General features: G+C 55.6%; 1 protein-coding gene across 1 annotated transcript in view; it reads right to left on the bottom strand.

The window, feature by feature from the left end:
• DNMT1 (DNA methyltransferase 1) overlaps positions 1–20,434 on the bottom strand; it is a 40,998-nt gene that overhangs the window by 3,940 nt on the left and 16,624 nt on the right. The window contains exons 10-34 of the mRNA XM_044752263.2: positions 20,295–20,382; positions 18,586–18,620; positions 18,009–18,090; positions 16,362–16,396; positions 15,998–16,043; positions 15,826–15,906; positions 15,643–15,752; positions 12,985–13,103; positions 12,343–12,435; positions 11,488–11,639; positions 11,133–11,320; positions 10,851–11,034; positions 9,340–9,437; positions 8,997–9,144; positions 8,092–8,207; positions 7,693–7,897; positions 7,481–7,614; positions 6,266–6,439; positions 4,536–4,757; positions 3,443–3,635; positions 2,671–2,755; positions 2,386–2,514; positions 1,962–2,244; positions 1,525–1,666; positions 180–346 (exon numbers count right to left, since the gene is read on the bottom strand). Of these exons, the coding sequence (XP_044608198.1) occupies positions 180–346; positions 1,525–1,666; positions 1,962–2,244; positions 2,386–2,514; positions 2,671–2,755; positions 3,443–3,635; positions 4,536–4,757; positions 6,266–6,439; positions 7,481–7,614; positions 7,693–7,897; positions 8,092–8,207; positions 8,997–9,144; positions 9,340–9,437; positions 10,851–11,034; positions 11,133–11,320; positions 11,488–11,639; positions 12,343–12,435; positions 12,985–13,103; positions 15,643–15,752; positions 15,826–15,906; positions 15,998–16,043; positions 16,362–16,396; positions 18,009–18,090; positions 18,586–18,620; positions 20,295–20,382 (3,309 nt within the window). The remainder of the gene's footprint in view (positions 1–179; positions 347–1,524; positions 1,667–1,961; positions 2,245–2,385; positions 2,515–2,670; positions 2,756–3,442; positions 3,636–4,535; positions 4,758–6,265; positions 6,440–7,480; positions 7,615–7,692; positions 7,898–8,091; positions 8,208–8,996; positions 9,145–9,339; positions 9,438–10,850; positions 11,035–11,132; positions 11,321–11,487; positions 11,640–12,342; positions 12,436–12,984; positions 13,104–15,642; positions 15,753–15,825; positions 15,907–15,997; positions 16,044–16,361; positions 16,397–18,008; positions 18,091–18,585; positions 18,621–20,294; positions 20,383–20,434) is intronic.

Here is a 20,434-nt window from a genome sequence, read left to right on the forward strand (position 1 = left end):
GGGCGTCCAGCCGCTGCTTTGCATGCAGGGCTCACAACTCAAGAACAGAGGGCACAGTGCTTACATGGCGGGCTGGATGCTGTGCCATCCAAGGCTTGCTCCTCGGCTCAGGCCTCCTGACAGACCGGAGAACAGACCTCCGGGGTAGCACATGGGAGCAGGGCTGACAGGGCCCCTACCTGGTTATGTTGCTGACAAACTTCCTGTCGTCCACCACGACACTCAACTGGCAGGCCCGCGGCGCGAACACGTGCAGAGGCTCTGGGAACAGGGGCAGCTTCTCCCCGGGGGCCGCAGCCAGGATGATGGCACGCCTCCGCGTCTGTGCCACACCGTACTGTCCAGCCTGCACGTGGGAGGGCCACACACACGAGGTCAGTGGGCACCTCTGACCAGCCGGACCGAGCTCCTGGGTCAGCAGCACCTGCTTCCTGGGGTGGCAGGCTGGTGCGAAGCTCACCTGGAGAGCCCCTGGGTACCCCAGCAGGGTCCCTCCTCACCAGAGGAAGCGGACCCAGATCAGGAACAAAAGACGCCCCGTGGTGGCCACCAGAGAGGATGGGAGCAACCCCGCGGAGACTCCTCCAGCTCGGCGGAGAGCACTGCGAGGGCCCCATGGTCTCGGCACTTGGGGAACAGAGCGCCAGGAGCCGCCACTTTCCCCTCCATCTGGGTACCCATTTCATTTTTCTGTTGTGCCAACAGTTACTGAACAGGTATGTCCAGAGTGGCTGCTTTCCAGATAAAGCCTTCTCCTCTGATCACCCCAGATCCTGGTCCCTGCAAGCACAACCACTGAAGCCACCTCAAGTGGGACCCTCCACCTCCTCCAGGGAGTTCCACACAGGTATGCCCACCCAGAGGATGAACTTATTTTTTAGCCTAAGTAACAGTTTGGTCTATGCATCGTTCCGCCCACCCTGCCTCACCCACCCCTCCGTGGAGATCCAACCGCCACCTAGAACCCCCCAGTTGGCAGCACCATTCCCCATTGAAAAAACACGCTGGAGATGAGGCAGCCAAGAGCCCCCTGCATGCGGCCCCTCCTTGGGCAGAGGAGGATGCAGCTCCCAGGGAGACACTGAGGCGGTCCCAGCCCTAAGCCTCTCGGATCTAAATGCCAGGAGCTGCAGTGGTGGGGCAGGCACAGCGCCACCTCCCCCTTCCTTGACCCTGCAGGTCCCACACTCAAGGCCTGCCCCTTTCCTTTTTTTCCACCTTTTTTTGTTGCGAGGAAGATTGTCACTGAGCTATCATCTATACCAATCTCTTTCTACTTTATGTGGGACGCTGCCACAGCGTGTCTTGATGAGCGGTGCTAAGTCCACACCTGGGAAACAAACCTGGGAACCCTGGGCCACCAAAGCGGAACATGCGAACTTAACAGCTCCATCACCGGGAGGCCCCTGAAAGCCTGTCCCTTTCTACCCTATTTTTGGTGAGGGACAGTCCGCAGTCCAGGGACCGCCGAGCCCCCTCCCGGCCGCGTCCGCCTGGCCCCGGCCCCGCCCCGGGAGGGCCCACCTGCAACACGCCGAAGGTGCACTGGTAGCCCATGCGGACGAGGCAGCGCAGCGTGAGCTTCAGCACCATGGAGCGCTTGAAGGAGACGAAGTTCCTGACGTTCTCCAGCAGGAAGTACCGCGGCCGGTAGTAGTCACAGTAGCTGCGGGAGGCGGGAGACCACGAGTCACCCCCAGACACGGACAGGAGGGAGAGCCCTCTACTCTACTAGAAGCTTCTCCCCAAGGTCCGCCCTCTGGCTGTGGACGCTGCAGCTCCCGGCTCTCAAAGTGTCCCCAGAGGACAGCGAGCCGGGGATGTGCCGACGGCACGGCCTTCAGCAGTGGGGAAGCCACGTGGTTATTGCTCCCCGGGCACAGCCAGCAGCGTGGCCCCAGGCTGGCTGTCCGGTCACCCTCGGGCAGCCCTGAACACAGAGGGGCTTCTGCGGCCCTTACCTGAGGAAGGAGACCACCAGGGAGTTCTTGAACTTGGAGTAGGTCCGAGAGTTGAAGCGGTTCATGCCGCTGAAGCCTTGGCAGGGCGGCCCGCCACACAGCATCTCCACGTCCCCCTTTTGAGGCAGCTTCTGACCGCGCGAGTTGGTCACCTCCCCGGCCATGACCAGCTTCAGCAGGACGTTGCAGTCCTCCGTAAACACCGTGGACCCAGGATTGTTCAGCCGGAACGCTTGGGCGGCGGGGTCCCACATCTCGATGGCCCACAGCGTTTCAGAGATGCCTGCAGGACACGAGGACAGAGATGCGCTTTGAACCCCCTTGAATGAGACTCGAGTCAGAACCCTGACCACAGCCAGAGAGGCCTTCCGGGCAGCAGCCGCCTGGTCCGGTTTGCCTAGTGGCGCAGAGACCTAGCGCTCACCTGCTTGGTGGAACCCCTCCGACAGCCCCCCACAGCCGGAAAACACGTCCAGGGTCCGCAGCTTCGGCAGTTTGATTTCTGCCTTGGGTTCACTCGGCTCACACACCTGGGACTTCGCCTTGCCCTTGCCTGGAGGAGAAGGCCACAGACAGAATGGAGTCAGTCCTAATCACGCTCCTTAAACAACTTGTGGACGCAGACGGCCTCGCCGGGTAGGGAGGAGGCCAGCGTGCTCACGGGAAGTGGTTCCCGCGACGCCGCAGAGGCCCTGGGAGGCGCATGTACCTTTGCCCTTCCCTTTCCCTTTGTTCCCAGGGCTCCGGGCGTGGTTGGGGGGATCTTCGAAGCTCTTGCTCTTGGCATTATAGGCCTGGAAAGGAAAGACCCACAGGAGTTTGACAGAGAAACGCACTGGTCGCCCCTCTAACACAGAGGAGTCAAGAAGTTAATCAGATGAAGATCTGCTTAATTTCTCCCTGAAGAGGGCCATTGGCAGTTAGCCACCAAGAGTTCTGGGATTTTATTACAGTGAAAACGAAACAACTCCATTAATATAAATACTTCACATGGCTGACACCAAAATTTCCGCTGTTCTAAGAACCTGGACTGCTCACTCTAGAAACAGGCAAAGGTGTTACGGCAAGAGCCTGCTGTCGGATGAGGGTACCCACGCCAGAGCCTATGGAACACAGGCCAGGGAGCAGCTAAGATGGCACACCACAGAGAGGCCACCGTCCAGACCAGCTAAAAGCAATCAGCTTAATCAACAGACTCCTGGACCCTCTCTTGGCCAGCTGCCTGGGTCTGTGGCCCTGAGCACAGACGCCAGGCGGAAGGACTGAGAGCACCTGTCTGACTCACTCCAGGCCACCGATCAGGCTAGCGGGGGCCGCCTCACTGTCTTCACACAGACTCTCAAACGTTCCCTTTTCTATTGTACTTTAAAAGCCAGAAGCGTTCCAGAACCTCGAATGTCTTCACTGCGTCCTCTGGGTCCTGCTCTCTAGGGGCTGTGAGTCTCACCCGCGTCCCCCCCCCGCCGAGGCGCGCAGCCCACCTCAAGGAAGTAGAAGCGGTCGGGGCCGCCGGCCGAGAAGGCCTGCAGGCACTCGGGCAGGTCCTCGCCATACTCCACGGTGCAGCGGCCCTGCACGGCCTTGAAGTCCACCACGGCCTCCTCGTCGCTCCAGTAAAGCAGGTTGATGTCCGCGTGGTAGGTCGCCGGCGTGGACTTGTGCGTGTTCTCCGGCCTGCGAGCACAAGTCTTTAAGACTTCTCTCTCGCTGTGCGCTGACAACGTGAATTAAGGGGCGCACATTCCCAGGGTGCTCGGAAGATCAATGGGTAATGACCACGGCCCCCCGGTCAGGTCGGCATGACCACTATCCCCCTTAGTTGACAGTGAACGCTACCAACCAAGTAGGGTTCTTTGCAACAAACTCAGTGAATGGTTTGCTTGCTCTCTGGGCCCATGATGGCAGCTAGTAAAATGGGCCCGCTGTCAAGAACACCAGTTACCTGCCCCTGTTAAGAAGCAGGTGGGGGGCCGACCCCGTGGCCAAGTGGTCAAGTTTGCGCACTCCACTTTGGTGGCCCAGGGTTTCGCCGGTTCGGATCCTAGGTGTGGACATGGCACCACTCATCAGGCCACAGTGAGGCAGCGTCCACACAGCTCAACTAGAAGGACCCACAACTAAAACATACAACTATGTACTGGGGGGATTTGGAGAGAAAAAGCAGGAGAAAACAAACAAAAAAGATTGGCAACAGATGTTAGCTCAGGTGCCAATCTTAAAAAAAAAAAAAAAAAAAAGAAGGGGGAGGGAGAGGGGAGGGCAGAACTAGAGGTTCCCTAGGGGCCTCAGGCAGAGCCCAGAACCTTCCACCCCTGCCTTTGGCACATCCTGGCCTTCTGCTTGAGGATTTCTTTTGGAGAGAGAACTCTGCAGCTTTAAAATAAAGGCCTAAAAGCAAGGCCACAAAACATATCCACAGTCACCGTTAGCGCCCAGCAGGTAATCAGGAACACCTGGAAACCAGCCCGTCAACCTCTCAGAAAACCACTGTGTGCGCCGCGTTACAACCCCGCTCCAGGCAGAGCCTTCTAGAAGAGTCTGCCGCCTCCGGGCAGAGCGCAGGCCCTCACTGACCTGTAGAACTTGTTGAGTCTGATCTTGATGTCTGTCTCGTTGGGCCTGCCGTTGCTCTTCTTGACGCAGAAGATCTCTTTGATGCGGCCGATTCGGTACGGCTCGGGGGCATCCAGGTTGCTGCCCTTGATGTAATCGGAGTATTTCCGGTAGTGTTCCGGGTACAGATCCTCATCCACAGGCTCCTTCCGTGGGCGCTTCACGGGGCTGGAGAGCTTGATGCTGGAGAGGAGCGAGCACCCGCATAACTGAGCGTTATTAACCCTTCAAAGGAACTGAGTGAGCGCGGCTGACGGGGAACAAGAACCACTGACATTCACACGCCTGATATAAACCACCGCGGCTAAGGCCCCTCAAAAGACTTTGAGAAAGATGGATCCCCCACGCTGGGGAAGGAGCATTCTCTACCTGTGCCCTGCTGGCTGTCGCGGCTGCCAGCGCTGTTCCCATACCCCAGCTCCCTACTCCCGGCCACGTGGCAGGACCGCACTTCCTGGCACGGGACTTGTTCCGCTCAATGTGAGCAGACGAGATGCACGAGCTCTCCCAGGCGGGAGCATTGAAGGGCCAGGAGCCACCACCGTGCGTCCCCTTGGCTCAGGCTGGCGGCTCCTCCAGGCCAGGTCCCCGAGCAATGCGACAGGCCGAGCCCCCCACTGACACATGATGGACACAGTGCAGAAGTAAACGCTGGTCGTTTGGGGCTTGTTGCCATGGCACAACCTATGCTCTCCTGACGAGGCTGACCCAGAGGTGACAGTGGACATGCAGGGGGAGCAGATGGCGGTCTGGGCAAGCCAAATTTGGCCCGACTACTGAGGTAAAGCAGGTCATCGGAACTGCCTGCCAAGACTGAGGGAGGCGGCCACCGTGGGTGCCCTGGGCCTCTGAGCATCTCTGTAGATGCTTCCGCTGTGCCAGGAGCAGCCGGCACACAGCGCCACGGCGAGTCCTCCCCTTCAGCACCAAGGACAACTGGTGCTACTAGAGGTGACCTGCCCTGACTGGGCGAGGCCGGAAGGACGCCTGCCCGCTGTGTTTTGTAATTCACAGTAAGTAAACTGAGGCTGGGGACTGGCCTCCAATCGGGACTGTAGGAAAATGGATCTGCAAGTCGGGAAACTGGGATGTCCAGGAAATGTGGGTTTTCATTCTAACCAGGCCCTAGTTCTGAGAATGAACAAAGAATGGATCAAGTGTGGAACAGACCTGTGGCTCTGATTTTTCCCTGAAGAGCCTCAAGCCTGTGACACGCAAAGAAGTTGCTTGATACTTCACATGGGAATGGGATGGGAACCACAACTCGCACCATTCAGTCTTTACTCTAAGCCAGACACTGTGCTAAGCACTAAACTCATTTGATCTTAGCACCTGGCAGGCAAGATGCTCCTGTCCGCATCTGACAGACATGCATAGAGGTCGTGCTCTCTGCCCCGGAGCCTCATGGCTGGTCACAGGCCTGCCACTGTCCCTGGCACTCTCTTAACCAGCGGGCTCTCCTGTCTGACTTCTTTCACAGAAGTCACGTGACGCTTTCCCTTACAGCCTCATTCGGCCACAGAATCGCCTTCACCTGACAGTGGACAGACAGACCCTGCCTGACCGCCAGATGCTAAAGTGACAGCTCAGGCAACGGCTGGTACTGGGGGTGCAGGGTGCAGGACGTCACAAGGGTGACCCCGTCCTGGCCCAGCACTCCTGGCCCTGACCTGGGCAGAGGGGACACTCACTTGAACGTGAAGGCCTCGGGGAGGAGGTACACACCGTCGCCCACCCGATACTGGACGCCATCTTTGGTGGCCGAGCTATAGAGGACCCGGCCGTCCAGGTCCTCGAGCTGCTCCAGGACCCTGGGGATCTCCTTCTGCCTCATTTCAGCCAGGCGCGCACAGCTCGCACAGAACCTGAAGGAGCGAAGGACAGAGACAGGAGCCTGAGGTGGCTGGTAGGGACGGTGGCAGTAGCCGCTGGCTTAATCCAGAAACGCCAGTGACCAGGAGAAGATACGCGTAGATGCTGGAAGGAACGGGCCATCCTGTACTTCAGGTTCACGCTTGGAGAGCGCATATTTGGGACCAGAGCCCAGAGACGGTATGCACCACGGGAAAATGACAAGGCAACCCCACTTTTGAGTATGTGATATGAAAACGCTAAGACGTCCACACACTGTCTAGGATATGGTGAAGAAGACACCGCGAGCAAGAACGCACAGAGTGGCTCGGTGAGGAGCTCAAAGGGTCAGAGGCCCAGGCTATTAACTCTATGAAGGCTGACGTTCACCATCATTCCTGACTAATAGGCCCTTAAAGGAGAGCGCGAGGCTGCCTTTGACACGGAGATCAGGTCCAAAGCCAGCCCCAGGCTGAGTGGAGAAACAGCAAGAGCAGCCATGCGAGTGCCCCCAGCCTCCACCCCGCCAGCCTCACGCTGTGGGTGCTACCACGCTCTGGAGGCATCGGCGCCACCTTAGTCAGGACAAGGGCGGTACAAGGGTTAGAAAGGAAGGCACGGGGTGCTAAGCGTTACAAACAAAAAAAAACCAATCAGGCCTCCCTAGAAGCTGTCACCCACCAGTTAGGATGAGAGGGAATCAAAAGATCACACTTATGAGAGAAAATACCCAAGAAATGAAAGCAAATGCGCCAAGGTCTGTGGCACTAATGCTGAGGAACAGCAAAAAGGCTTAAGATGGCAAGACGCCTGCTTGTGGACATGAGCCTTCAAAGGCAGCTCACGCCGAGGCTGTCCATCCACTTACAGTGACTGCAGCAAGCCAGGCAGGTCGTTGGTCAGCGAGGAAAACGATCAGAGGGCGCGGGGGGACAAAGCCAGCAGGGGGGAGCTGGTGAGGAGCCAGAGTGATTCACACAGAAGTATGGCGCCCTCAAGTGCCGTCAGACAGGCCCAGAGGAGGGGACAACACGGAGCCCGGTCCCGGCACTCACTTATACTTGTTGTCCTCTGTTGGCTGAGTTTTTGGAGGAGACTCAAATCTCGCGTAGTCTTGATCGTACCACAGCTGGTAGAAATAGGTCTTCCCGTCGTCCTCTGCCATCAGGGCCTCGGGATCCATGCCTCCCTTTGGGGACGAGGATGCTGTGTCAGCCACAACCCCACGCGGTGATGGGGGTGCCCCCAAGGGGCGCCGCGCACTCACCTCCAGGGCCCAGTTCTCCGACGGGGCTTTGTAGACGACCTTGACTTTGCTGTGAATGTACGAAAGCTGCATGTCCTCGCATTCATCCACCAGGAAGAGCTCCAGTGGGTCCGACGTGGCCCCGAGGACCGTGTCCGTCCCGGCGCAGAACCAGTGGGCGTGGAACATCTGTCCGTTGCTGCTGTCCTCCCACAGCGCCGTGACCCTGGGGGCAGCCGAAAGTTACTAACTCGCCTGGCAGATCTAGTTGGCGTCTGCTTAAGGGAACTTGTGTGTTTTGGGGTTTTTTGGGTTTTAGTCTAGGGCAAAGAGCTGTTGTGTTATTCTTGCAAAATAGGCATCTCCTGCTCGTTCAGGAGGAAGTGGGTGGTGAAGCCAAGTACAGGGAAGGATACTGACCTGGCTAAGTACAGCGGTTTCGAGGAATCGTCTGGAATAACAGAGACACAGTCCCCCACTTCCAGGGTTTCCGAGTCTATGCAGACCTTCTTGTAGAAACTTTTCTTCCCATCAGTCTAAAAACGAGAGCTTAGTCTCAGCTAAGGATGGTGTGAGGGTCCGTGCTCGGCGCGACCGCATGTGCCACATCCTACCCCCAGCTCCTCCCTCAGCCACACAGGCCTCGTTCCCCTCCTCCCCCAAGGAAGGCTGGCTCCCACCTCAGGGCCCCTGCCCTGATTCTTCCCCAGAGCTTCCTGTGGCCAGCTCTGCTCAAATGTCACCTCCCCGGGGAAGCCTCTGGGGCCCCAACCCCCTCCCAGCGCTCCACTCGCTGGACAGTGGGTGTCTGTCCTCCACACTGGAGCCTTGGCGCCGCCCTGGCAGGGGGCGGCCTCATGCTGGATGAGCGAGCCAACCGTATCCTCAGCTTATGGACATCAAGGACACCACGCCGAGAGGGCATTCGCTCCCCAGATCTGACAAAGGAGCCGGGCCTTAGACAGGCAGGTGACCACAGAACCACCACGAGGCCATCTGCTAGTGCCCTGAGAACACCCCCTCCCAGACCAGGAGGGCTGACAGCGCTCGTCAAAACAAGCTTTCAAGGGGAACCAGCCTGACCCACCTCGAGCTGTGCAAAATACCCATTCTGCAATGTTAGAGAAACTGAGGCCTCAAGCACACAAGCAAAATGTGTTTCTGGCACCTGGTCATGGGCCGCGGCCTCTCAGGCAGCCCTGCTCCTCACGGGCAGACGAGCAGGTTTCAGGCTGCTCGAGAAAGGGTCTGGCGGCGAGACCCCAGAGACAAGGTGCTTCTCCGAGGGCGGCACTGAGACCGCCAGGAGCCGGCTCCAGCGTTACCTTCACGGCGTCGCCAACCCAGGTGATCCGATTCTTGTTCTGCTTCTTTTTCTTCCCTTGATGCATTTTTTTGGGTGACGGCATCTCTGGGATATTGTCATCCACTTCTTCGTCGTCATCTGCCTCCTTCATGGCCATATTGGGACACCTAGAAAGTCACTTATTATAAGCAAGGCCCCTTTGACAAGAAAACCCTACCAGGGGCTGTTTTAGTCAGGTATTGGGGACCGACAAAGGAACCCTGCTTGCCCCGCACATTTCAAGCCAGCCGTCCCACCTGCAGCCCAGGTGCCATCAGCTGGCACCTTCCTCTGCCACGAGAGCAAGTGCTGGGCAAACCTACCTCCTCTCTTGGCAAGCCTGCTTGCTCCGTCCACTCCCACCAAACTTGACCATATCCTTACAGGCTTTACACTTGCCACACTCGGGCTGTTGACAAACCTGTAAAATATTTAAAAGGTGAATCCAACAGCCATTAGTGACAGTTGGTAACCAGTTTTTTGGTGAATTCCTTTTTTTTTTTTTTTTGGTGAGGACGATTGGCCCTGAGCTAACATCTGTTGCCAATCTTCCTCTTTTTGCTTGAGGAAGATTGTCGCTGAGCTAACATCTGTGCCAGTCTTCCTATTTTATATGTGGAACACCGCCAGAGCATGGCTTAACAAGTAGCGTAGGTCCGTGCACAGGATCCAAACCTGCAAACTCAGGCCGCCAAAGCAGAGCACACAAACTTAACCAGTATGCCACCGGGCCAGCCCCCGGAATAACAATTTTTAAAAACTGTACAATTCCCCTCATTACAAGAATAAGAAATAAGAGTAGAAACGAGCTATCACTCATACCCGCCAGACTGGCCAAGGTAAAGCAGCCTGACACGTGGTGCTGGGACAAGTGTGGGGAATGGAGAAGACGCTGCTCAGCATAATCTGGTACCACGACTTTGGCAATCAGTGTTCTAGATGAACGTTAAGTTTATAACCCACATCCCAGCGATTCTACTTCTAAGTAGAGAAAGACCCAAGAAGCCTGGTCCAAGCATGCTGCCGCTGCCTGATTTCTGATATAGGCAGCTGCCCACCATCGAGGGGTAACTTGGGATATTCATGTAGTGGAGGACTACAGAATGGTCAAAGGGAGTTAACTAGATCTACCTGGATCAAAACGACAGTTGCGGAAGATACCCATTACGTGTATTTTAAAAAACAATTTAAAGCTTGGATACACAAGTGCTAGATGAAAAAATGTAAAACCAAAACCAAGGTGAGGACACATGAATTCATGGGCAGGCTGCCGCTGAGGACAAACGGTGACACTCTGAAGCCGGGGGCAGGGTGAACACAGGGCGGCTCTGGAGGCAGCCGCTGTAACCTGAAAACTCATTTGAGTTTTCATCCAAAATAAGCCAAGAGACACCACAATATAGCCGCTCTCTGGGCCCAGGCTCAGGGGTTCACCGCTCCAGAGTGAAGGGAACATACATAAGACTCAGAGGAAGAGAGGTTTATTGAGGCCTCAAATCCAAGTAGGCCAAAGTCCCCGCTTTCCTGGAAAGTGACACCATGGGACACGGCAGGCTCTCGGGAGGATGTCCCCGCCGCTGCCCTCACACGGGCCTTCAGACAGGGAGACGCAGCAGAGTGAGCGCCACCCAGGGGCCAGGCTCCTCAGTCCATGACAGTGGCATCACGGCAAGATGCCCAAGTGCCTCTTTCAACAGCTGTCCTATCCCTCTGTTTGTCCCCGGGGTCACTAACTGCTTCTCCCAGCTCCCGTTTTCGGGGTCGCATCTGCACAGCGAGAGAGAAAGCGGCGGGTGCCCCGGATCGCGTGGGGAGCCCGGCGCAGGGAGGGTACCTCGCAGACGCCGCACCGCCGGCGCTTGAAGGCGTTCTCTTTGTCTTCTCTGTCGTCCTTTTCGATCTGCTCTGCGAAGAAGGTGTCAAAGATCTGGTAGACCAGCTTGGTGGTGGTGGCTTTCGTGGGGCCTTTGTCCTTCTCCTTGGCAGAATGCCCAATGGTCTGCCGCCTCTCGGCTCGCCTGGGAGAGTTTCCTTGTGTCAGCGGGCTGTGGACACTGCCCGGGACGATGCCTCCTCTGGGCTCGGGTCCTCAGTTTCATTCCCGCCACGGCCTTACCTTTTTCCCAGCGTGACCCCGGCCAACTTGATGAGGTCCCTCATGCAGGGGGTCAGGAAGATGGGCTGCTCGTCACTGTCCCCAGCCTCATCGTAACTCTCCACTTGCTCCACCACGAACTGGGCGTGTCGAAGGAGAGAGTCCTCTGTGAATCGGTTCAGGTTGAGCACAGAAGGGGGAACGGTGGTCTTTAAGAGAAGAAAAACACGAGAAGTTTCTCTGAGGCCGAAGCAAAACTGTTCTGATGGAACTGAAGAACGGTTTCTGCCAATTCTAGACTCGAGTTTTCTAGAAACGTCTACGTTGCCTGTAAGTAGGTGTGACTCCCAGATTACGAAGACCCTAGACGTCTCACCTCGATCTTATTGATCAGGTCCTCATAGGTGGAGTCAGGGTTGCTCTGCAGGAACTCGACGACTATCTTACTTATGTAGATCTTTTCCTGCATCACGCTGAACATCGGGGCGTACTCGGGGTTGGGGTCCATCAGGATGTATTCGGCAAACGCTGCAGTGAACAGCAGACATTTTTTTTTTTTGAGGAAGATTAGCCCTGAGCTAACTACTGCCAATCCTCCTCTTTTTGCTGAGGAAGACTGGCCCTGAGCTAACATCCGTGCCTGTCTTCCTCTACTTTATACGTGGGATGCCTGCCACAGCATGGCTTGCGAAGCGGTGGCATGTCCGCACCCGGGATCCAACTGGTGAACCCCGGGCCACCAAAGCGGAACATACACACTTAACTGCTGCACCACCGGGCCAGCCCCCAGAAGACATTTTAAAAAGCAGTTTGAACCTGAGGGCAGCCACAGTGGCCAAAGGGCAGGGATGAGTCCATGAAGCTTACGGAACAGTCTAAAAGTCATTCTATACCCAGTGTCAAAAAGATACAAAGTGCCATCAGAGTGAGCTTATCCACAAGTGGCCTGAGCCAGCTAGAGGACAGACCGGCCGAGTGGCTTTCTTTTCGCTCGTCTCTGGTTTCTGGAACTTGGCCTGCATTTGAGCTGCAAGAATACGACCTGCTCATCTCTGCGGAGGGTCAGTTCTGGCGCCAGTTGTAATTAACACAAGAGGCCATCCCAGTCGAACCCAACAGCATTCCCACATGGTCACGAGACTTGCCACCAGAGCCCAACCAGGCCCCAGGGAAGACAGGAGCAAAGGCCCCTTTCAGATCCGAGAACAGTCCACGCTGGCCACATACTTACAGGTGCTGAAGCCAATGAGAGCCTTTTCACCTCCATCGAAGCCAGTGATCCACCACTCATTGATGGGGCCGAGATCTTTGCCATTAACACCCCCTGAGAGAAGGAAAAGAGTTTCCTGAAAGGAAATGGACTAAGAGCTATGACTCACATCAAAAACCCAAGACGGCCAAGTGGCACTCTAAGTGCCACCATGAGCTGACATTTCTTTCTCTTTTTTTTTTTGGTGAGGAAGACTAGCCCTAAGCTAACATGTGTTGCCAATCTTTCTCTTTTTGTTTGAGAAAGATTGTCCCTGAGCTAACGCCTGTGCCAATCTTCCTCCATTTTATGTGAGACGCTGCCACAACGTGGCTTGACAAGCGGTGCTAGGTCTGTACCCGGGCTCTGAACCTGTGAACCCCAGGCCGCTGAAGTGGAGCATGTGAGCTTAACCACTGTGCCACAGGGCCGACCCTGAGCTGAGACTTCTCATTAGCCGAGCCAGCAGTCCTCGTCAGAGCCAGAGTGACTCTGCTTACAGATGCTCACAGCAGCGTCAAGCGCTAACCTTAAGGGGCAGTAGTTGCTGCTGAATATTGCTCTGGAGGTGAGTTTTGCTTTTAGAGTATCTGTCCCAAACATAACCTGGAATGTTCCACTTACCTTCGAGAGATGGGTCATCATCATATATTGGTTTTGCTGAACCAGAAAAGAAGAGTTCCACATTCTTCTCGATGAGGCCAGTGTCGATGGGGCACAGGTGACCACGTTTACAGTACACGCTGGACGGGCGACAGAGAGTGTGTTTACCAGCTGACCAGCAAAGGTCCAAGTAGAGTCAAGCTCAGACACGAGGCGACAGGGCTACGAGCAACACCTGGACGCATTATCTGCCTGGCTGCCAGAATGCTGGCTCAGCACAGCGTTCTCACGCAGACAGATTCTACCCGGTTCTCCGCCCTGGGCATCAAGAGTACAAGTGTCTGCAAAGGCAACACCGGGAGATCAGCGAGACTCAGAGGGACGGCGGGAGCTGACGAGGGAGCAGCTCGCTGCATTCCCCCTCGGCGTGTTGGTGACAGAGCAACACCGGTGTCCCAGACACATTCTACTCACGGAGGTGTGCACCCATCACCTCTGTCCAGCTCCAAGACGTGTTCATCGCCCAAAACGAGACCTCAGACCCATGAGGCAGTCACTCCCTATTCCCAGCCACCCCTGGCAACCACCGATCTGCCGTTTCCATGGATTTACCTCTTCACAATATTCGTCTGTTTAATTTCATATTATGCGAGTTTCACCTCAATAAAGAAGTTAAATAAAACGAAGCATATTCTCTAACAGCATAAAAGGCCAAGTACATAAGGGACGTGGGAAGGAGGGGCTTCTGCCTCCCTCTGGGGGTTAAGTCTCAAGTTTAAGGGCATCCACGGTCCCACTGCCCAGAGACGCTCCTTGACATTTCGGAGGATGGTCCTCATTACGCGGGACACAGAACTTAAGAAGAACACGAATCGAGGGTTCTGCTTATGGACCTGCTCATGCTGGCCTCAAGGACCACCCTCCCAGACCAGAGGGGCCATGCGGTCTCTCAGGGTCCCCAGGTAGGCCACAGGGGATCTGTGCAGGTCTCCTGACACCCCCACCCTTGGAATCCAGGAATCTTTATCTTGCAGCTTCAGGAGATTTTTTAAAAATGAAAACATGACTGCCTCGCGTTGCGCTCCTTACTACATGCCAGGTGTGGCAGACATGGGTCACAGCCCTGCCCTCAGGACTTGAAGTCGTGTGGGAACGACGGACACGTATGAAGGGAGGGCAGCATAAAGCAGCCCCCCAGAAGCAGAGGCTCCCGTGCCCAGCCCAACGGGCTGCCCTCGGGCTCTCAGGAGAGGTGACATCAGGGAGAAGCTCTAGGTCCCGGGAAGCGGTGGGAGCTGCGGGTTCACAGGATGGACTTGTTTCCAGCTGCCACTTTAGCCCAAGTACCAGAGGTAAACAGTCTCTAGACAACCTGGGGGGTCCGGCTCCAATGGCCTGACACTAAAAGGCACATCATTTCTGGGAAGTGTGTCCTTACTGCCACCTTCCTGCCCTACAGGAACGAGTCCACAGCAGACCCTGTCCTCGGGGAGGAAGCCCAGAGCCCCCCGCCCTGACATTCCTGACTACAGCAGCCCAGCGCCGGCTCCCAGTCCTCTCGCCCCGAGAACACCCCAGGGAGGCAGGAGGGTGTGACCGTCAGCAACGTCACCATGGCCCGGTTCACTTGCGCCACCAGGGGACAGAGGTTAGGGCCAGGCTCTGGGGATCGCTGGTAGCTGGATAGCATCCCAGTACGGATCAGGGTCCTGATGGTGACAAGTGGGAGATGCCACCTGCCCTAACCACAGTGGTGAACGCTGCAGAGCAAACACACTGAGGGCATGAGAGCCCCCAGCCTGCCCAGCAGCGACCTCACCTGAGCTACCACCCACCCTGCCAGCCGCTTCTCCAGGGAGAGGAGGAGCACGTGCCAAGGCCCAGAGCCAAGCCATTTCCCCCAGTGAAACACAGCGAAGCCTGAGAGCACGCACAGCCCCAGCGGGACCGAGGGAGGGGCCGAAGGGCACGGGGACAGTGCTCCCTCCAGGGCTCGCCTGGTCCAGACGCCAGACCTCACTCACAGAAGGCTCTAGAGTCACTGCCACAGCCCGCACAGCCCTGGAGGATCCAGCCCCCGCCCGGCCCCTGCTCCCTGTCCACGCCCCCTACACTCGCCCCCTGCTCTCTCTACACCAGCCGCAGCAGCCTCATCAGCTGGTCTTCCACAGCCACACCCACCCACCTCTGAGCCTCCGGACTTGCTGTTCCCTCCACCTGGGATGTCTTTCCCTAGCGACACCCTCGGCTTGTTCTCTTAGGCCACCGAGGTCTTTCCTCAGCTTAGCTCCCTCCATTCTCAGCACAACCACTTCCTCCCGCCCACTCTGCTCACGGTGCTTTTACATTTGTCAAGGCTGCTCCTCCCTGACAGGCATAACTTTTTCTGCCTCCACGAAAGCGGGGACGTAGGGCAGCACCCAGCACACAGCTGGCCCTCAGGTGAATGACGCACCGCCAGGATGTGGCCTGACTGTCGCGTTAGCACGTACGGGTTTAACAAGAAACATACAAATCCCGGCAAAGCTCTCCTCCATCTCAACCCGCTGTGGCTTTTAGTGGAGTGGTGGCAGCTGAAGAAATGCTGCCGGTTAGGGGCAAACGATGTCCACTAGGACGTCAGGAAGGGGTGGCCTTGGGCAGGGCCCTGTTCCCATCAGGCAACAGCACGGCAGTTACCTGAAGCATGTCAGCTTGTGCTGGGGGAGCGCCTCGTAACTCTCAAAGCCAGACTCGTTGGCGTCGAAGATGGACAGCCTCTCGTTCGTCAGCAGCTGGATCTCATCCACCTGAGAGACAGCGGGCGTCAAGCGGAGGCACGGGGGACAGGAAGGACAAGGCTGAGGAGGGGGCGGACCGTACCGCGTCAGGGGCGTGCTGCTCGTATTTCAGTTCCGCGTCGTCCAGGTACTGGCCGCACTGAACGCACCTCGGAGGGTGGATCTGTGGGGCACGAACACACCAGCACTCAGAGGGCCGGCCCCCGCAGGCCCGCGAGCGCCACATGCCGTGTGACCCCCAGACACGCGTTTACCTTTGAGGACAGCACTGTTTTGGTTCGAGCCATTTTTTTCTCCATTCTGGAAACAAAGCACAAGGTTTTTTAATCATTTCAGAACATACCAGAACCTACCATCAGTTACACCTAATCTACCCGACACAGGTGAGCACGGGCTGCCATGTAAGGGGCAAGGGGCCAAGTCCCCAGAGTCTCTTTGCCACGTGGAGGGGACCTGCCTCACATGGCAGAATTGGGGCGTCGTGGCCCTGTGTTCACAGACCCAACCAGATTCAGAGCTAAGGCTGCTCCAGCAACTCACTAACAGCGCCCCTTCTTTCTAGAACAATCATTTTAACATTATGATCCACTTTGCAGAAAGACAAAAACAGGTTCTTACGGTTCTTTGGATGTAGTTTTGCGTCTCTTCTCCTCCTAAATGGAGAAAACAAAAGAGGAGTGAAAAGTGAAAAAGTATCTTACATCTGGATAACGCTTCAGAGTTCAGAATTTTGTATCCATGGTTATCACAAAACCTAGTCAGAGGGAGGGAGGAAGGCAGACGAAGAACCTGTGAGATCTGAGCCATCACCAGCATCTAAAGTCTTACAATCAAAACTCAGAGGGGCCAAGCCCGGGGCCTAGTGAGTAGTTAAGTTCAGTGCGCTCCGCTTTAGCCGCCCAGGTTCAGTTCCCAGGCATGGACCTACACCACTCATTGGCAGCCATGCTGTGGCGGCAACCCACATACAAAATAGAGGATGATTGGCACAGAAGGTGGCTCAGGGCGAATCTTCCTCAGGGAAAAAAAAAAATTCTGATAACCAAAGACTTCCTTAAAAGACTCCTGAGGGGCTGGCCCTGTGGCCAAGTGGTTAAGTTCACGCACGACTGTGGGAGTTTGTTATGGCAGCCCACAGAGAATAACATAAGGGGAAATATCTCTTGTTCTGGAGTAAATGAAGGAATGACAGAACAGGACTATGATCACTTTGCAACTCCTAGAGAAATAATGGATAATGACCGCTATAACAACATCAGATGAAAAGCTGAGGGGGCTTTATAAGAGATGGGTCAGGCCGAGAGCACCTGAGCCCAGGCACCAAGCTTGACACCATACAGAGACAGCTGTGCCTGCTGGCGGGTGCAACACGAGGCCCACGGCACAGCTCAAAGGACTCTAGAAAACAGAAGCCCCACAGCTGGTCAAGCCTCGGGCCCTAACTGCCAGTCTGCAGGAGACTGCGCTGGAAGGTGTGAAACACGACAGGGGTGTAAACGGCAAAACACAGAATCTGGAAACTGCACAGATGAGCCGGTTCCTTCCACAAGCTGCAAGGGGAGAAAAGCAAAACTATAGATGAGACACTGAGGACAAACACCAGCTGAACTCATAGGCCTCATGTGGGCGCGGATTCAAACAAATAAACTGAACAAAAACAGACAATGGGGACAAGTAGGGAAATGTGAACACAGACTAGATCTTGAAGCACTAGCTGTGTTATGATGATGGTCTTATGATATTTAAAAAGAAAGCCCTGGGGCCAGCCCGGTGGTGCAGTGGTTACGTTCACACATTCCGCTTCTCGACAGCCTGGGGTTTGCCTGTTCGGATCCCGGGTGCAGACATGGCACTGCTTGGCAAGCCATGCTGTGGTAGGCATCCCACATATAAAGTGGAGGAAGACGGGCACGGATGTTAGCTCAGGGCCAGGCTTCCTCAGCAAAAAGAGGCGGATTGGCAGTAGTTAGCTCAGGGCTAATCTTCCTCAAAAAAAAAAAAAAAGAAAAAAAAGTCCTTTCCTTTTACAGGTAACCCTACAAGTATTCCAGTAATATGTCTGGGATTTACTTAACATCATCCAGGGTGAGGGAGGCTGAGGAGAATGGGGGGCTCGACAGTCACAGGCTTGGCCACAAGTAGATAGGTGAAGGCTGACGACGAGACCGTAAGGGTCTGCACCCTGTTCTGCCTACTTTTGAGTGGTTTGAATGTTTCCGTGATAGTTAGTTAAAGAAAAAAATCGCTTTGCAAACAAGGACTTACCTTTTCATCCTCATCTTTCTCATCAGAAACCTGTGGTTTTACTCTCTCGGGTTCTTTTTCTTCAGGCCTCCGTTTGGCAGCTCTGTGGGGTACACAAATGTATGCCAAATATCAGCTCGGAAAAAACGAGCTATGCTGCGAACTCAAACGAGAAATGAACGCCTCCCTACAGAAAAGCAAAATGTTCGGAACAGACCTGGGGAACAGATCCTTTCTTCCCACCCCAAGAAGAAAGCCCCCTTGTCCCGGTGGCTCTAAAGGCACGCTGCTGACTCGCAATCCCAAAACGAGGCCTTCACGTGCCCCACGTGACCTCAGACGTGGGGCCTGAGGGGCTGGGAGCTAAGGGACACAGGGGACCGTGCAGTGACAGGAGTGTGGCCAAGGTGGCCGAGGGTAATGGTAAGATGGGGCCCAGCTGGAGCTCTAATCCATCCCTGCCCGAAGTGACCCAGCCTTCCAATGGCGCCAGCCACTCCCTGTACACCTGTGTCGTCACAGGTTTCTAGAACAGTCATTTCAGCAATTAAAATCACCCAAAGCATAGCACAAAAGCACAGGCGTTTTAACCACTTACAGATCTTTGGGCTGACTTCTGTGCCTCTTTTCATCCTGGGACGGGGAAGTGCGGGTGGAGAAATAAAGGGGGAGAGATTAGTTTCTGAGAAAGCGCAGGACCCAACAGCAAGGTCTCAGCTAACGATCGCGGCTGTGGAAGCGGAGAACAGAAATCTGGGCAGATCTACAGGGCAGGGACGAGGCTTCAAATTTTTAACTCGGCTCCCTACCGCTACAAACAAGAGGTGACAAACTGCTTCTGTAGAGGGCCAGAAAACATTTTTGGATTTGCAAGCCACGTGGTCTGTGTCACAGCTAAAGTCGGCATTGTCGCACAAAAGCAGCCAGAGACAACACGGAAATGAAGAGGCATGGCTGTGTTCCAATAAAACTTTATTTACAAAAGCAGGCGGAGGGCCAGATTTGGCCTGTGGGCCGTAGTCTGCCAATCCCTGTGCCAGGATAGCCCAGCTTAAAAGGGAATATTCCAGCCATTTTGCTTATGTCAGCCAAAATGCCTATCGGGTCAGGCGTGAAGATGTCAGACAGGCATTGGGGTAGCAAGGAGGGGGCCTCAAACTTAAGACTCTAGGATGAGAAAGGAGAAAACAGAAGCAGGAATTTCCAACTCAATCACCAACACTTGTTATAGATGGACGATCTAGAACCTTCTGAGCCTGTGTGTAAAAAATACCTTCCTGATACACTTGTTTAGCTCATCTTCATAAGCAACAAATCTATGAATGGATTTATTAAAACAGGAGAGCTAATGATATTAGAGAAGGTCCGAAGTTTGATCCTTCCATCCCTTTCTACCGTGACACAAAAGTGCTGGCTGTGTGACCCCAAACTCCCGCGGGTTTCTGCGTGAGGAGAGTGGGTGGTCCGAGACCACCACTGAGCTCTCTCTAGACCTGAAGGATCCAGGCAAGTGCTGACAGTAAGGGAACCAGCATCTGGACAGAAGAGGCGAAAGACAGTAAGACATCAGAGAAGGCTAGAGGCGACCCCAAAGGGTCACTTGCCATAGGCGTCCATTCTCTTCCTATCACCAACCAGGTTGGAAGTGAGGTGAGAACGCTCAGGACCCAGCAAGTCTGTGGCCCTGGTTCCCGTCTCGAGATCTCAGGCAGGAAGCCACCGAGAGCATCCTGGGATGACCCTGTCCCACCTTCCTAGTCAGACAGGGACCAATCTGCTTAAAGAGCCTGACACTCTTGTGCTGCAGCCCCCAGCAGACAAGTCCCCTCCCCCAGGGCTCAGGACAGCCCGCAGATAACCTTGCCGTCCTGTACTTTCGCAGAGGACTGTCCACGGCCCAGTGTTTAACGCTATGGGTTTAAACGTGTTCACTTTGCTCAAGTGGGGAGGCCGGCGGCGGCAGGGGTGCGAGACTAGAACTTGGGAGATTGACGAAGCTGACACACACCAGGCCTCAGGGGAGAGGGTTCAAGAGAAGCTGGTTCCACACACATCTTAGTCAAGGCCCCCACAGGCCTGCTCCGCCGTTATGGATAAAGACGCTGAACGCTCACCGTGTGACAGGCACTGACATGCAGTGACAACCACCAACCACCACCCCCGCCCCAGGGGGATTAGGTAACTGGCCCAGAGTCACCCCATGGGGACGGGAGGCCAGACTGGAACCCAGAGCCCCGCCCCGCCCCGCTTTTCCCAACCAAATGGGGACACGAGAACAGAGTCAAGGAACAAAGATTCAGTCTTTACTCTCTCTTCTCCGCCTTCATCCACCTCGGCCTGCGCCCCCGGCCTGGCTTCTCTGTCCGGCTCCTCCTTAGGCTTCTGTTTAGGGGTCCTGTTGCACAAAACAAGGCACACACCCCGGTCAGCTCAGGGAGCCCGCACCA

The sequence above is a fragment of the Equus asinus genome, chromosome 20 (genome assembly GCF_041296235.1).
Source record: "Equus asinus isolate D_3611 breed Donkey chromosome 20, EquAss-T2T_v2, whole genome shotgun sequence".
Classification (NCBI taxonomy): Eukaryota; Metazoa; Chordata; class Mammalia; order Perissodactyla; family Equidae; genus Equus; species Equus asinus.